General features: G+C 54.0%; 5 protein-coding genes across 5 annotated transcripts; 1 reads left to right on the top strand and 4 right to left on the bottom strand.

The window, feature by feature from the left end:
- Positions 1-687: 687 nt before the first annotated feature.
- BGZ61DRAFT_343047 (uncharacterized protein) lies at positions 688-2,940 on the bottom strand (the record flags this gene model as incomplete). Its single annotated transcript, XM_046239558.1, has 2 exons — positions 688-801; positions 853-2,940. 2 exons carry the CDS (start codon positions 2,938-2,940, stop codon positions 688-690), a joined length of 2,202 nt encoding a protein of 733 aa, XP_046110105.1.
- Positions 2,941-4,427: 1,487 nt separating this feature from the next.
- Positions 4,428-7,202, top strand: BGZ61DRAFT_138315 (uncharacterized protein). The gene has a single exon (XM_046237258.1). It carries the CDS (start codon positions 4,448-4,450, stop codon positions 6,746-6,748), a length of 2,301 nt encoding a protein of 766 aa, XP_046110104.1. The 5' UTR covers positions 4,428-4,447; the 3' UTR covers positions 6,749-7,202.
- Position 7,203: 1 nt separating this feature from the next.
- Positions 7,204-8,958, bottom strand: BGZ61DRAFT_138328 (uncharacterized protein). Its single transcript, XM_046237259.1, has 2 exons — positions 8,601-8,958; positions 7,204-8,546 (listed from the first exon to the last, which is right to left on the bottom strand). Exons 1-2 carry the CDS (start codon positions 8,807-8,809, stop codon positions 7,454-7,456), a joined length of 1,302 nt encoding a protein of 433 aa, XP_046110103.1. The 5' UTR covers positions 8,810-8,958; the 3' UTR covers positions 7,204-7,453.
- A 661-nt stretch (positions 8,959-9,619) lies between these two features.
- On the bottom strand, positions 9,620-10,096 carry BGZ61DRAFT_528510 (uncharacterized protein; the record flags this gene model as incomplete). Its single annotated transcript, XM_046253266.1, has 1 exon — positions 9,620-10,096. One exon carries the CDS (start codon positions 10,094-10,096, stop codon positions 9,620-9,622), a length of 477 nt encoding a protein of 158 aa, XP_046110102.1.
- A 716-nt stretch (positions 10,097-10,812) lies between these two features.
- On the bottom strand, positions 10,813-13,182 carry BGZ61DRAFT_490943 (uncharacterized protein; the record flags this gene model as incomplete). The annotated part of the gene is made up of 5 exons (XM_046250382.1): positions 10,813-11,129; positions 11,179-11,350; positions 11,396-11,488; positions 11,540-11,603; positions 11,654-13,182. 5 exons carry the CDS (start codon positions 13,180-13,182, stop codon positions 10,813-10,815), a joined length of 2,175 nt encoding a protein of 724 aa, XP_046110101.1.
- Positions 13,183-13,714: the final 532 nt, after the last annotated feature.

Here is a 13,714-nt window from a genome sequence, read left to right as displayed (position 1 = left end):
AGCTCTTGTCCCCCTCGTTTATGAGTAACACGAGCTCTATAAACCGGCTTCACTGGTAATTTAAATTTTGTACCTGTGCCTGGATAACGAACTCAACTTCATCCTATGATGCGCTGCTTCAAGTAACATGTTTCTGCCTATTTGGAAACCTTGCCCCTCCTTCAAGTAAGAATGAATCAAAGCACCCCGCCTTGTCCCAAATTGCAAGAATTTCCAGCAGCCACGCGGATGAGCATGTAAATAGAAATATTGATAGATATAATACAGAGCAGATGCGAAACAACCTGTAGTGTAGAGGCGTCCCGCACGATGTTCCTCTAGTGCGTACGGAAAGCAACCCATCTTCCGTAAACAATTCCCAGAAGCGCCAACAGCTATATAAACCATGCCTTCAATTAGCCCGCCATATTTCCCCATGGTTTTCTTCATTACCCACACCTATCCCGCTCACTTGCCCCTAGAAGTCGCCCCTACGAGCTTCCCACGCTTTCTCCTCGGCCGACCCCTCCATGAATGTGCCACAGCGCGTTGGGAGGGAACAGAGCTAGTCACGTTTCTGACCTTGTGCATCCACGTGGGCCGCTCTCTTAATTTGGCCGCGTCCTCGTTGGCTCCTGATGCCGGCAACTCTCTAGGTGAGCGTCTAATGATTGGTCGGGATGCCTCTGATACCGAAGATGGCTCCTTCTAAGAGGCCTTTCTCGGCTCAGTACACGTGTTGCAGAGCCATGGGGACTGGGTCACGGGAGTAACGGCATTCTCCTGGATACAGTCAGAGTGGTAAAGGCGACGCGAGCAGGCCTAAGAGCATCCAGTTAGCAAAATCCGCGAGAATTTAGATCATCCCAGTACCTTGTTCGAACAAAGAAGCAGCCTGGGTCCAAGAACCGGCAGCTGACACACCGTGCACCCATTTGCACCTCTGCGAATCTGAGAAGCGCGAGGGGATTGTTTTGGCGTGACATCCGCCGTCTGCGCACCGTTGGTGCCATTGGCATGTTCTCTAGCCTTGTGCTTTGTTTTGGTCCGTTCCTCATTAATAAACCCAAAGGCATCATTGACCGTTTTGTCGTCCAGAACATCACGCGCAAACAGCACACTCGTATGCTTCGCGAACTCCGTCATGCGATGCTTGGAGCTCGCCAACCAACAGGCTTGATCCCGAACAAACGAGAGCCAGACACGTGGGAAATACGCGCTCGTGGTAAGACTCTGCTCAAGCATGAAGGCATCCCATTTTCTGACGAATTCCTTCTCAGCTGGCGTTACATCTGAGAACTCTGCTATGCTCTCGCGATGTTTTTGGATCATCCAGGCGTTGTCCTTGATCGCCACTGGCACTTCATCGCCAGGTTTGAGTCGCGCTTTGCTTACCGGGTCGAAGAGGGGCCGACCTGTGTCAGGAATGAGGACTTTTGGCTTTTTAGATTGCTCGGCCTTCCGATCTGCGGGGCTTGCAGCTTTGGACCCAGTCTTCCCAGAGAGTTCCCTGACAGCGGCCGACTTTGTGGGGGAACGAATAGGCTCAGTGTTGTTTTCTGGACCCAGCCTGGAAGTGACCCACGAGTGGTCACCAGCGGCAAAAGTTTCCAGGTTGAACGGCTTTACGGGCGGTCCAAGCTGGTAAGTCCTGGTAGGAGTTGTGGGGGACTCAATACGACTCGAGACTCGAAATTGCGGCCCTTGACTTGTTGTCTCGAACACATAGTCGTACATCGGATGAGCCGTCTCCAAGTGGACTTGCAAATGAGCCACAGACTGGTTATAAGCACCGCAGCTAACGCAGCGATAGAAATCTAGGGAGACGGGCTGATCGGTGGGAAGATAGTATGTTACTCGACCTTCGGAGGCAATAGCCTGCGCAGCCGTTGCCCGCCGCTTTCTCTCCTTCCCTTGCGCCTGATCACTGAGAACCTTGAGGTTGTAGACCTTGTTCTTTGGCCGGGCTCTCAACGACCTACTAGGTGTCTGATCGCCTTCTAGATCGTCTTCTAGCTCGTCTTCGTGGACATGGCCATTGATACCGTTCGGCTCATCATCAAGGTTGGGCTCGAAGCGCCCGGTAGTATAAACTTCCGCATCCGGATCAATCGCGGTAATGCAGGGCATGGAGCCCTTTTCGAGGCGCTTCAAGGCACGAAAGCCTGTTGTCCACCGAAGGTCGACATCCATGACATAATCGGTCTGGCGTGAGGGAGCCTGGGGGTGATAGCCAGCTGTAAGACTAAGAGGATTCTTAATTCTGCCATAGACGTGCGGAAATTCGCTGGACATGACCCAGAGGCGCTTGGGTGAGTCGGATAGAGGCCCTTGATCTCCCACGGGAATGCCGAAATCATGAGACTCGAGAGGCGGCCAGGGCCCATCATTGGTAGCTTCCAATTCGATGACGAGCTTGTATGATTCAGAAAAATCGTGAGCATCGTCGTCGAGCCTGTTTATGAGAATGCTCTCCTCGGGAACGAAGAATGGGTGGGGCAGGTCAATGCGGGCCACCCGATGAGGACCGACGGGGTTCTTGTATGTGGTGATGTCGCAAACTTGGCTCTGACAGTGCAAGACGCGATCCCAGGTTGAGCTCACGTCAAAAATGGTAATGCGACAGCTGCCCTTGGTGGTGAGAATATCGCGCGGCACGACCGAGTTCTGATAGGTCCGGACCTTTTTCGAGTCCTTGTGGAAGACTTTCAGCACCTCAATCCGTAGCGTGGAACGGTTCTCTGAAGAGGCAATTAGGTGGTCGACGTCGAGGGAATCGGGAGACGATAGCCGACGACGCTTCTGGGCTGGTGCGCCATCGTCGTCGACGGAATATGACGCACGGTGCTTGGGGGTGGAGAGTGCCGCGCCCATGGCTGAGTTTTGCAAAGAGCTGACTCCGTTGATCCAGTTCTGCTGGAGAAAGGGGGCCGTCCGCTGGCTGCGTCTTTTCAAGTTCATGGCAGAGGGACGAAGATCATGGGAAATAAGGCGGGTGATGAGATGAGTGAGCAGAGCGCTGGCTGCTGCTACTGAGAGTCATTCAAAGCCGGATGGTGATGGTGCTCATTGTCGAAATTGCGGTGGTGGCGGCCTTGCAAGCCGAAGTGAGAGAAGAGGCGAGCCTGAGATGAGAAGAGAAGAGAAGAGCAGAGCAGAGCAGAGAAAGCAGAAGGCAGGAAGACCAAGGCGTCCCGAAGGCCCAAGCGACAGCGTGGGAACGAAGCCCCAGAGTCGATGAGTTTGGGTGCTGGGTGTCGAGTGTGCTGCGGATGCGGATGCGGGAGTGGATGTGGATGTAAATAATGAGGACAGCGCAGTCGCGTGCGGCAGCCGTCAGAGCCGCTGTTGTTGCCGAGTGACTTTTGGTGCACGGCTTCTCTGACAGGAAATGCGATGCATTCGCGCAGAGCACCAATATCGCATCAAAGGGCCCGATGAGATGGATTGCGTCTGTTGGTGCTGTTGTGCAAGCCGACGCTGGTGGTTGACGATGGGCGCGGCAGCGACGAACAGTGCAGTGAGACGCGTGCCAGTGGCAGGTGAAGGACAGGGAGATTCTATCGCGACTCCAAATGAGGCCTAGCGCGTGAATCAGACCTGGAAGCTGCGCCGGAGGAACCATTCATCATTGGGCAAGGGCGGGCCACTTTCCTTCCTGCAGCGAGCCAGCGCTCCAAAATCCTACGTGATTTATGCCTAAAAGCGGTGGCCCCGCTTGTTTCTACTGCTTTGAAGAATGTCGATGCGACTATCGGGATGCATTGCGCATCATGATGGACCCTCGCAACGGCCATCATGAGATGACATTTTGCTTTGCGCGAGTCAATCACCACCTGGCAAGACCCATTTGATTTTGAGTGGCGGCCTCCCGGGCGAGAACCTCGACCTCTGTAGCAATGTGCATCCCCAAGATGTGATTGCTTTTTTTAATTTCAAAGTCTTCTCAGCGCGCCTTGTCCGACCAAGACTCGATCGAATGTTCTTCGCCTTGCCTTACAAGACTGACCCATGTGTGATTGGCCAAGTTCTGGCCCCACCAATTTGTGTGGGCCACACGCGCGAGGCTGACCCCATTCCCCAGGCACCAAGCTGGATTGTGCCCCTCCGACCCTCCTTCAAATGCAGATGCTCCGTACAACCTCACCACCTTTTTCATAGCTCTTTGTTTGCAGCGCCACCGTGTCCTCGGCCGGAAAAGCAAGACTCAATCCACATGGATACGGGATCGCGATAAGCATCTAACTCGCCTGGTGCCGTTAGTCACTGTCGCCTCAATCCAGGTGCATCGCTTCTCGGCAAGGCAACAGCTGGCCGTTGCCTCCTAGGTATGTGATTCTTCAATATTGCGCCGGCTTGTTTACTCCCGCCCACACACATCGCTTTTGATTCTTCCCAGACCAGGACGACCCTCTGCCTACTGAATTATGCGCTAATGTCATATGTTTCTACCAGGCGCCACGTTGAGATGGCTAGGACACGAGCTGCCGACCACCAGCCTGACGACCATCATGCGACCCGTCGCAATCCGAGCCGAGCATCCCGCACAGAGGAATCCCGTCCACCTCGCGCTTCAACACGGTCGCACCCTCGCATCCACTATAAGGATGAATCTTCGAGCGATGGCGACGAAGTTTCCGACTCATCCCTTCCGAGCGCCGACAATGCGACCGAATCAGACCTAGACAGCGAAGCGGACTCGAGAGGCGGCACTCGTTTTGCGCCTCGTCCTCGCCGACACACCCATCGACCTGCAACAAAACCCCTCGAAAAATGCCATGGAAGTCGTCGCAGTGCACGCCAGGCAGCCATTTCACATTCTCAAACAAGTGAAGCTGCCCCGCAGTCGGTTTCCCCGAGCAAGCCCGCACGCCACCAACGCACGAGGAAACGTTCAAGCGGATCAAACCAAACACCAAATGCCACAAAGAGGCAGCGCACCGTGCCTCAGCAGCTAGAAACCCCTTTACCACAGGGCATCATACCAGATTGGCGTGATCCTCAGGTGCCCTATGGTGCATGGACCGATATCTTCTACTACGCGGCTACAACGGGCGGCCATGATACCCTTGACGTCAACTGGCTGATCAACGCCGCCACAACGTGCAAGGCTTTTTCCGAACCTGCTCTCACAGCCATCTATCGATGCCCGCCAATCACTACTTCCGGTAAGGCAAAACGGCTTGCTGCTCTCCTAGAGCGCTCGCCTTCTGAGACTCGATTTAACTACCACGCCAAAATCGAGTCTATTTACATAGATATTCAAGTCGTACCACAGAGCGTTCTGTTCAAGATTGTTCACCCTTTACCACGGCTCCGGGAGCTTGTATTTTTTACCCAACATGACCAGCCGCCATACAGAGAACTTGATCGCACCGTCAGGTGGCATTATTCGGAGGACATCTTCCGCGCACTCATGCCGTCTACCGCTCAAACAGAGCCTACCGACGAAAAGCCATTTCACACTGCATTGAGGAGTTGGGAGTGGAGCGGAAGGCTTCTAGGAGGACATGGGCCAACCGTCCAGGGCATCACCCAAGTGCACCAAGACCCCTCATTCGCTCACCTCACTAAGTTGAGCTTTACCAATTTCCAAGTTCCATCGTTGTACAAACCACGCCCAAAGCCGGGAGATGAGGAGGGTGAGCTGGAGCTGTACAACGAGGACGGTGCCGTAATCGACTCCATTGCAGAGGCCATTTCACAACTCCAATCCCTTCAACACCTTGTATTCGAGTCGTCCACTGTCATGAACCACCGCTTGCTTCTGCTCCTACCAAAGGACTTGATCCATTTTTCGCTCATCAACTGCTGGGAGGTGAAATCCGACGACTTGGAAGAGTTTCTTCGCACACATGGCAGGAACATTCGCACTCTCACCCTGTCGCATAACCAGTCGCTCGACATGGCGTTTTTGCCAAGCCTGGACGCCTGTCCTAACCTCGAGGAGCTGCGAATGAACCTATCATATTTCCGGCTCCACAACACTTTGTCCCTCGTCAACAATGACTCGGATCCCATGTATGATGTTGCGCTGCTTCCGCATCAAATTCCAAAATGGCCGGCCAGCCTCCGCGTGGTAGATTTCGAGCACATCCGGCATTGGAGTTTGGAAACGGCAGAGATGTTCCTCCACTCACTCATCGATAGTGCCGGGAATTTACCCAATTTACGTCATCTTGCCATCAAGACAATGCTGAACATCCCGTGGAAAGCGCGAGCAGACATGCGCCACCAGTGGCGAAAGAAACTGGACAAGGTCTTCCTCCGCCGCTACGAGCCACCGAGCAATCACACGTCACTGCGAGAGCCACCAGTCGACGAGGCGCCTGCAGCACCCCAAGAAAAGCCCAAGCAGAAGAGGCTCTCCGACCCCCCATCTCGGCGGAGCACCCGGCTCGCTGTCCAAGTCTCCGACTCCGAGTCGCGAAATAGCAGCCACTCTAGAGGTCGACGCAGCCTCGGCAGACCGACCTATCAGGACCCAGAAACTGACGAGGCTGAGTTTGAATCCTCTGATGACGAAGGGAGTGATTCGCCTGCGCCTGTGTCTGGCGACACGGAGTCGCAAAAGCTAGCGGAACGGGCACCCTCATCAGCGAAGCCCGTCATACAGGGCCTCTGTACCACCGTGTCCATTGTTTTCGACAACCAGAAGCCCACGGAGCTACAATATGGCATGGAGGACTTCATGGACGAAGACCGCGCCGAGTCAGACGGTGATTGGGATGGCGACCAGGACGACGACGAAGCCGCCTACGCCTGGTAATCTGCACCAACACGATACCCCAGTACACCCCTTGAAACATCCCGCCCTGTAACTCAAACTCAACACTGGGCTCTTTATTTGTTTTTTACACGCGCTATATGATTATGATATTATCCGCTCACCATGACATATGGATGACGCAGGAATCGGAACCGGAACCGGACATTGGCTCCTGCCGCTGAGGCGGCGAAGGAGGTGAGCGCTTCACTTGCTTACTTGTTTTATCAGGTCATTGCTTGCTTGCCCTGTACATAGCATGAGGGCCTCAAACCCGAGTTCAACTTGTAGCGTATGCGCTTTAGGTGGAATGTGGGAAAAATTCAAACGTTTCGCCTCACGCAAGGTGGTAATCTAAATATCCCGTAATAGGCCAAACACAAGAAGGCTTGGTTTCTTACACTTGAATGCCTGACAAAATAGCACACATGATGACATTTAAGGAGCCATTTCTTTGAGCCTCAAGTGTTGCAATCGTAATTAAATTTGGGACTCGTGGCGCCTTGCGCAGAGGGTATCTCATACCACGACAAATCTACTAACGAAACACTGACACTGCTGCTAATGTACATGTAAAAAACACCGCTGTCCAGTCCAGAGCCATGCGTGCATAAACTATCACTGGCCAACGTAAAGCCGTTGCAATCCCCTGTGCGCCGTATCTCGATTGCTCTCGGTGCTTCGTATCAGCTAGCTGAGGGGACCGTCTTAGAAAGCCGCGCCGCCCATGCCTTCGCCTGCCATGTTCTTCATACTCTTCTCGCTCAGGTCACTGCGCATTTCCCAAGCTCGTGAGTCGCGCTCCAGTCGATCCCAGTTGTACAAGCTCTTACGCAGGCGCTCTTGCTTGGCCTGCAGCTCGTCCCGCAGCTTCTCCTCCTCGTCCTTGAGTTTCCGGTAATGCGGTTCGATCTCTCGGGTCACGCCCAAGACAGAGGGCGTCATCGAGGGATCCAGTTTGCCTCCAGGGATGAGAGGCGGCAACGTTGCGAGCATGCTCTGTGCGAGCGTTTGTCGGGTACTTCCCGGATGTTGGGCTGATGGGCCGGTGGGGGGATTGAAGGGTCGAGTTTGCGTGGGGGTAGATGATGAGGGAGCATTAGAAGGAGTGGCACGTGGGCCGGTGGGAATAATTGAAGGCCCGTTGGGTGTGGAAGGAGTTGGTGAAAGCCCAGACATATGTCTCGGGGGTGGCTGGGTCCATCCACCTCTTCCACCACGAGGTGCGAAACCACCGCGAGCCGGGGGAACGTACCCCCGTGGGCCTGCTGGAGGGTTTGTCGGACTGGTTGTCCCTGATCGAAGTGGCGGAGGAGCTGTGGGCGTCTGAGTCCGCACCAGTGGGGGAGGAGCTGGAGAAGACACCGGTACCGTGTAGTTTCGATTTGCCGCAGGTCCAGTTGGGGGAGCTCTAAGAGCGGCTGGGCCACGCGGTGGTGATCGAGAGGCTGGAGGCGTCGAGTCATATGCTACGGGCCGGGGGGCGTCTCTGGGAGGTGCGGCCCCTGACATGCTGGGGTGGTGGGGAGAATCTTCGCGAGACAAAGCTGGTGGTGACCGGGCCCGAATGGAACTTGGGCGAGGTGACGACCTTCCGGATGCTGACTGAGAGGTAATTGCAGACGATATCCCTGACTCTCTGGGAGGAGAGACTCGCCGATACGACTGGTATCGATCAGCACCCCGCCGGCTTGGGGATCGCGAGCGTGGACGATATGATCCGCCCCCACCAGGTCCTCGAGGTGGCGACCTTCCGGGGGGAGTTCTCTCCCGTCGGTCTCTGTTAAATGGTGATCGAGACCTGCGTCTTTGAAAATTAGCAGTGAGTCGCTAACAAGTTGTGACTCATGCTTACCTGTCGTCACGACGATCAAAATCACGCTCCCTGGTATCGCGAACTCGGTCGCGATCCCATTCTCGCTCTCTTGGCCGTTCTCGTTCACGTTCACGTTCACGATCACGATCCCAGTCCCTCGCTGGGGACCGAGGGCGCTCGTATCTGTCGGCTCGCATGGGAGATGGCCTCCTTGACAAACTACGCCGAGGAGGAGACGGTCTTCTCATGGGAGATCTGCTTCGTTCTCGCCTGCGTGGGCTCTCTCGATCCCTTGACCGCTCTCGTCGATACCGATCACCGCCACTTCTAGACCGTCGGCGTGGCGGATATCTCCCAGGAACGTAGCTGTCAGATCCTGCAGGAGGAGGACTCCGGGGACGTGGACTTCTAGGTCGTGGACTTCTAGCTCTCTCCCTGATTGGGCTGCGGGGTCGTCGAGGTGATCGGTCCCTAGGCGTAGGTCTCCACGACTCTCCAGCGCCATACCTAACGACTTCCCCATCGTCATACCTTTGGCAAGTTAGCGCTAACCCAACAAAGCTGTCTGCATGGTGATGCGTGTATCGGTGCGGTAATTCCAGAGACAAAGTAAACGAAAGACGAAAGGAAACAAAAAGACCCAGTAGGGATCCGGACCGCTGTTGTCGCTTCATAAGGGTTCACCAGGACCAGTCGGATTGCGCTATCGTTTGAAATCACATCCGGCAAGAACCGCTGTCAAGAAAACCAAGCCAAAGCCTCAACACTCGTCAAAAATGCATGTCTTCTGGTCTCTGTTGGCCTTCATCCTCCAGGGATTCGGCTGATGAAACCTGCCACAGCGGGCTAGGGCTGTTGGTCCGTGGTCGTCGTTCTCGTCCCCAGACTTGGGTCATACGCAAGCGGAGTCGGTAAAGAAAATCCTCGGCCGGGTCTTCAAGGTAATGGTTACACGGCCGAATGAATCGTGCGTCCAAGACGAGATCGCCCACTTGCACCCAGGGATGGACGTGCACGAACAGCACGCGTATCCTTTGCTTACAATCCTCGGAGATTTGCTAGACCTCCCAGATCGTCGAGAACTTTTGTTTCTTGTACAACATGAAGTCAATCTTGTGCATTGCCCAGTCGCCATTGCAATTGATCGGGTACTCGAACTGGCATATCTCGAATCTCTTGGGACGGCCTGTCGGGATCATCGTATATAGGTGATGGAGGTTGAGGGCGTAAGGTCGACGTTCTCTTTCGACTATTTCCGGGGCGAAGGCAAGTTCTTTGGTTCCATATTCGACATAGTCATAGTCCACGGAGTCTGGCGGGGATGGGACGAGTTCGCCCAGTTCGGTCCATGTGAGACTGGCTTGGGCCACCAACGCGGTGAAAGAGACATCGTCAGAACCTTCCTCCTGTCCATCCACGGTGTATCTCGGTTCTTCAAGCCAGGGTTGGCTGGCTGTCGCGCCCCGTCTCGATTCGCTTTCGTCGTGTGATGACCTTCGGCCTGGTTCCAACGGTCGAAGCGCGAATGGATGCATCGTGTGGCTTTATTAGGCCGCGGTGCCTCAGTCGTCTCGGTATGTCTGGCTCCAAGATGCCACCCAAAGAGGTTCTAAAGTATGCGCGACCGGTCCAAGGAGGGTAAAAGCGAGTGTTCCGTCCACCACGGCGTAGGATATCGATGATTTCCAGGTTGGTCTGGGAGTGAATGGATGATGATGATGGGAGTGGGCAGAGCAAGAGAACAAAAGAAATCCAGACATTTACTTACCTCCTACCACGATCGCGGTCCATAGTTGCTGTGAATACGCGACAAAGCGGGCGGCAGGTGCCTTGTTCGAGACGATCCTGGCTTCGTGCTGGGTGGGAGAGCGCAAGCACGCGTCCTTGCGACTCCTGTCAGGAGCTTTCCGAGAGGGTAGGTCGGAGATTTTGCATCCCGACCCCCGGATAAGGCGATAAGAGCACAGTGCGTATGACAGCCCCACTAGTTACACACTGTATGCTTCAAAGAGATCATGACATCCAAGCTTGCATCATGGGCAATTTACACAAGTTTGCCAAATACCATCATTAAATCTGACAATACATTCAAAGAGGATGGTATAGATACACTATTTATATATCGTCCGTAAGGAAACGTAACATACGTCTGGAGTCTGTCGATTCCTCCACCCCTAGCCTTCAAAGGCCGCCGGACTTCAACCGCCAACCCCCTATAGCAGCGCAATCCAGGACCTTATCCCTGCAATGATTATGGCTTGTCATCCTCCGTCGAATCGCCAAATGTGTTGTCTGATGCTCTCGCCATGATCCATTCCTGGGCTTCCGTCGCATGTCCCTGCATCATCTTATTGAGGCCGAACATGGGACTCCTCACCACTGTCCCGAACCGTCGCTTGTTGACCTTTCGGGTGAGGTCATGGTCTGACCAACAAGCATGATCGCCTGCAACGTAGACTCGCGAGTTCTCCTTGTACCATGAGGATAGGTCGGTGTCGATATCAGACTTGACAGGTCGTAGGTTACCTGTTACAAAGTTGACCACCCCGGATATACTCGATTTGCAATCTAGAAGAAGTCAGCAAGACGCGTACGCTCAAAGCGAAAGAAATCTTACCTCTGTTAAGTAGCAAAACTTTGACTCCAAGGTATGCGTTTCCGACGCCCATGATGAAAATGTCGTCAGCATCATACAGTTGAAGATAATTATCCCAAAGATAGCAGACCAGCGACTGGATCTGCTCCTGGAGAGCCTTCTCTTTATATGTGGGTATATACGCGTCGGAATCCTAAATTGTCAGAAACGGGCCACTGATATGCATCGGGATACCTACTTCTTCATGTGTAATGTACGCAGGTACGTTGATGTCCATTACCCCAAATTTCTGGCCAACAGCCCAATCGATGTACTCAGTCACTCCATCGACCTAGATTCATTAGCCTCTCGTGAATCAAAACAGACGGGTTTAAACACTTACCACCCAAGCATTGTGCGGCTCAAGAGTTGTGTCGATAACATCTGGCTGCGCGAGAAGTTGGGGCCTGAAAAGAGGTTAGCAAGTAGAGCCCATAGGCATGAATTACTATCTTACGGGTCGTGGATAATCACGAGGATCCTTTTCGCATCGTGTAGATTGGGCGTGACCAAAACCTGGTTCTCAAACGATTTGTAAATCTGATCTCGCTGCACGTATAGGGGGACCATGCTATGCTTGGCCTGCAGGACTTGTCGTTGCGCATTCCGGATGACGTCGTGGAGGCGGTTCGCGTTGAGCGTCTGAACTTCAGGAATATTGATGACTCCAGGTCGCATACATTCCCAATATGGAGCTTGGTGTGCCTGGACCTTGGCTAGTATGCGCGCGGCCTCCTTGTTGATCTTGGGAATCTCCATCTTTGGTGGAGGTTCACCCATCAGGGTTCTCGCTACGGCAACCGCAGAATTGGAGATGGCCTTGAGGTTGTAGCCGCCTTCCAAACACACCGCGACCTTGCCGTCTGCGAGCGACATCAACATGTGAGTCATGTGGGCGTAGCAACCAGGCGAGACAAAGCAGCCTCCTAGCTCGTCACCATCTGCAGCATCGAAGCCTGCAGAAATCACGACGAGGTCTGGGTTGAACTCCTTGGCGACTGGCATAACAATCTTCTGGAAAGCTGCCATGTACTCTCCATCACCCATCCCCTGATCGTGCCAGCCAATGTTGATGTTCTTGCCGAGTCCAGGGCCACTACCACAGTTCTCGATTCCACCATCGGGTGTCATGGGATTCGGGGGCTTGCCCGGGTAGAAGATGCCGTTTTGGTATACATGGAGTGAGATGTAGAGGACGTTGGGATCCTGGTAGAAGATGTTCTGAACACCATTGCCGTGGTGCACATCCCAGTCCAGCACTAGAACCTTCCGACAGATATCTGGATAGTCCTGCTGGCAGACCCTGACGGCCACGGGAACGTTGTTGAAGAAGCAGAACCCCATAGGGGCATCAAACTCAGCGTGATGTCCTGGAGGGCGGATCACAGCGAAAGCGTTCTTGACCTGTCCCGTAACGACATTCTTGCACGTTTCGATGGCACCTCCAGCCGAGAGCACGGCTGCTGGGTAGGACATGCTGCCGACGTAAAGAGACTCGCGACCCTGGTCGTACTGCCTTGTGAGCTCTCGTAGCTCGGTTGTGCTCATGTTTTCCAGGCTCTCAACCCAACTTAGGTGGTCAGGGGAATGGGCGAGACAGATTTCTGCTCTTGTTGCCGGGCGAGCAGGTATCCGCCACATGTATCTTGTCGGGCATTCTTTAATGATCCTGGCAAGCTCCGATGCTGGGCCGGTGTATACGAGACCCATCTTCTTAAAAGCTTTAAAGATCTCGTGGATTCGGCGAGGATCCTCAGGATGATGGGTATTTGGACTGAAGTCGGCGTTCATGTGGAGTTTCATGCGATCATCGTAGCAAACGCCCGTTGGGAGTAGGCCACGCCGTCGCATTTGTTCCATAGATAAGTCTTGAGGCTCCGGGTCGCTGTCTGCATCATAGCTACCCTCCTCGGATGCAGTGTCGTCGTCGTCGATACCGTTGCTACCACCCCCGGAGAGCCCGTTGGGAGCGTCGGCATCATTCATGGGATGATCCTCGCTATCCATTGGGACATTGACTTCCATGATCGGCTGGAGTGAGATTCCTTACTGAGGAACGAGTAGGACCAGGGGTGATGCAGTAGCCACGCAAAGGAGAACGGCTGGGTTTCACAAGCACCGTTCGCCGGTGTCAGTGTCTGGACTAAGGTTAGGATATGGGTAGTGTGAGGATGAGTAGATGCGAGACAGCAAACAAGTAGAGGAGGGTATAAAGCATAAGAAGTGTGAAGATAATGTGTTGTCAACTATGAGACCCCATGTTTATGTACGGAGCGCTGCTGAGGATGGGTCTCATTGAGCCAGCACCATAAAGACGCGCGAAGAAAGTGTGAACAACCAGTGTGAACAACAAGTGAGAAGCAGGCACAAAGAAAAGGCCGGAGCTCTGAAGAAAGAAGCAGCTGGCGGGCCAAAAAAAAACAACAGGAACACGAGTAAAAGCGCACCAACTTACCGAGTCGAGCAGAAGCTCCCTCCCCAGGGTCCGGATAGAAGCCAGTGGACCAGGATGGCGCGA

The sequence above is a fragment of the Ilyonectria robusta genome (assembly GCF_021365365.1).
Source record: "Ilyonectria robusta strain PMI_751 chromosome Unknown BGZ61scaffold_3, whole genome shotgun sequence".
NCBI classification, from domain to species: domain Eukaryota; kingdom Fungi; phylum Ascomycota; class Sordariomycetes; order Hypocreales; family Nectriaceae; genus Ilyonectria; species Ilyonectria robusta.
This window is presented reverse-complemented; position numbering and strand designations above follow the sequence as displayed.